The sequence below is a fragment of the Phaethon lepturus genome, unplaced genomic scaffold (genome assembly GCF_000687285.1).
Source record: "Phaethon lepturus isolate BGI_N335 unplaced genomic scaffold, ASM68728v1 scaffold27259, whole genome shotgun sequence".
Taxonomy (NCBI): Eukaryota; Metazoa; Chordata; class Aves; order Phaethontiformes; family Phaethontidae; genus Phaethon; species Phaethon lepturus.
Window position 1 is genome coordinate 20,033 of NW_010566019.1, and position 2,414 is coordinate 22,446.

Consider the following 2,414-nt stretch of genomic DNA (forward strand, 5'->3'; position numbering starts at 1 on the left):
GAGATGTCTCTGAGCATGGTGTCTGTGCAGTCACTGTTTGCTTTATCAGAGAAGGTGCGAGACAACGTGCTGTGTGCGGTGAATGTTTCCAGTTCTTAAAAACTGTATTTGGTCAAGAGCAAACATACTTGTTGTATAGAGGGAAATTAAAAAGGTCCTAATAAGTCAAAGGAAATATGTATTTTCCTCATGCTTCTTATATTTCAATGAAAAAGGCTGCTCCCCCTGCTTAAATAAATTCTTGAAAATGGGGCCTTTTTACAGACTTGTTATTTTTGGCTTCATTTTGGTAGTAAAATGAGACTTTCCGTAAACATTTGACACTTGTCTATAGCCACCCATTTAATGTGAATATTTTTCTTGCAGTTGTTGGATATCATAGCAGATGTGGTATCAGTGAATATTCCCTCCTGCCTTTAGCTCAAGGCATAATATCTAGCTTCAAAACATAGATGATCTTGTGCTGGAAGGGGAAGAAACCCCCTTCATTAGTCTATGGGGAGCCACCTGAAAAGCTTTGTTGAAAGACTCCAGGGTGTGCCCAGTCCTGTGGATTTCTGGGCTGCTTTCTTGGCCCCTCATGCACATCTATTTGCAAGATACAGAATTGTAATTGGCAATGTATGTTTTCATTTGCATAGACATTAGGAAAGTTTGATGCTTGAAATATGTCTTGTAGCAGGTGTTTTAGAAATGCTTCTGTAGATGTTTTGGTAATTTCCTTCTTCTTTTGCAGGCCTCCAGTAGTGCGGGGAATCTGGGTGTGCTTATCCCTGTTATTGCTGTGGTGAGTATCCAATGGTTGGGTTGTTGCAAACAGAATAATTTTTCTCACATACATCAAATACCAGTGCTATTTCATGGTCAAATGATTTGATTAACAACTAGTGCAGAAGTAAGCATCCAAGAGAAATATAATAGTATTGTGAAATAATATTTCTCGCTCTAAGCGGGGGGAAGCATTTGTTTAATAATGACATATCTCTTAAAACAATTATCAGGGTTAGATTGTTGCTAGTGATGAATTCAAGAGATTCATGAGCGAAATAATACCACAGGGAATATTTCTTTGAATAGTATTTGGCATGCAGTGTAGTAAACAGCACGTATCTGTGGCCTGAGGAGAAAAGTGAAAAACAAAAATTAATAGAAACAGAGTTAAAAATAAGTCTTAGTCTTAGTTTGGCAGCACAGTGAATTCTGCTTCTTAAAAGCTAAAAAAAAAAAAAAAAAAAAAAAAATCACTGAGAAAGGAGGGAGGACGGGGAGGAAGTGTCCTGTGTCTTCTGAAACTAGAATTGGCTGTCATGCTGAAAGTGTTTCAGGAGATGTGCAAGGAGACTGATGGCCACTCCAGAGTCATTTATTTTGATGTATATCTGGTTTTGGTCTCGGATTACAACTTTTTCGGGGGAAAAAACATTTTTTATAACAAAGTATAACTACAGTTCAGCCAAAAATTTGTGTGCAACCATTCTAGATCTCCAACAGAAAATTTGATATGTCCAAGCTGGGTTTGCAGGTCGGTAGGACTGGTTGCCTAACTGCTGTAGCTTTTACAAAAAAATCCATCATGTCTAAAAGATCCAGAGACAAACTTAAACTTAGTGAAGCACAAAAAGCATCGTGTCACTTTCTCCCCTCCTGAAGTTGAATTCTTCTGTGGAACTTTTCCTGCACAGCTAGTGGGACAAAAGGGGAAAATATATTACACGCTTGCAATAGGCATGCCTACTTGTAACTTGCTCATACTGCACACCCATGAACAGACAGAAAAAAATTATTCATTTCATACTCTGCCCCCAAAAACCTCTTTACTGAAGCATATCAAAGAGGAGAGTCTAAAATTAGCACTGGTTAAAGATCAAAGAACTGTTCCTTTCCTCCCCCGGCCTCTTCCACCAGTTTCTGACATAAGCTCTTCCTGAATTCACCAGTGATCGCAAGGGCCAGACCCCAGCTTTACTGAAATGTGTTTATAAATGTCTTGGATGGCTGTTATTCAATAGCTGCTCAGTTTTCGCATGAACTAGGTAGTCCTGTGTTGAGAGAGATGTTCCAGTGGGTAGTATTTTTCAACTGTCAGTAATGCCAGCACTGGTTTGAGTGAAAGCAGGATCGTTTCTTGCGTATCGAGAAAAGATTAGTCCTTGTTAGAGACTTTATGTAAACATTAAAGAAGTACTTTTCGGTTTCAAATTTTTATTGATGATATATTTGTTCTGAATAACTGATAACTGCATTTTTCTTAACCAATGTGACCTTTAAATGGAGTCAGGTAGTGCCAGAATCTGAAGCAAGAGTTAATGGTTACATTATGGTTGTTGAAGCAAATATTTGACTTTCTTGCACAATGTATGAAGATCATGAGTTTTGAGCAGTAGCTGATTTGCTTTTCTGCTTGACCTCTTTCC

The 2,414-nt window shown here is 38.3% G+C and overlaps 1 protein-coding gene across 1 annotated transcript in view; it reads left to right on the plus strand.

Moving 5' to 3' along the window:
- The window catches only part of PI4KA (phosphatidylinositol 4-kinase, catalytic, alpha), a 59,854-nt gene that overhangs the window by 17,722 nt on the left and 39,718 nt on the right, over positions 1–2,414 (plus strand). Inside the window, exon 18 of the mRNA XM_010295371.1 lies at positions 737–787. Coding sequence (XP_010293673.1) covers positions 737–787 — 51 coding nt within the window. The remainder of the gene's footprint in view (positions 1–736; positions 788–2,414) is intronic.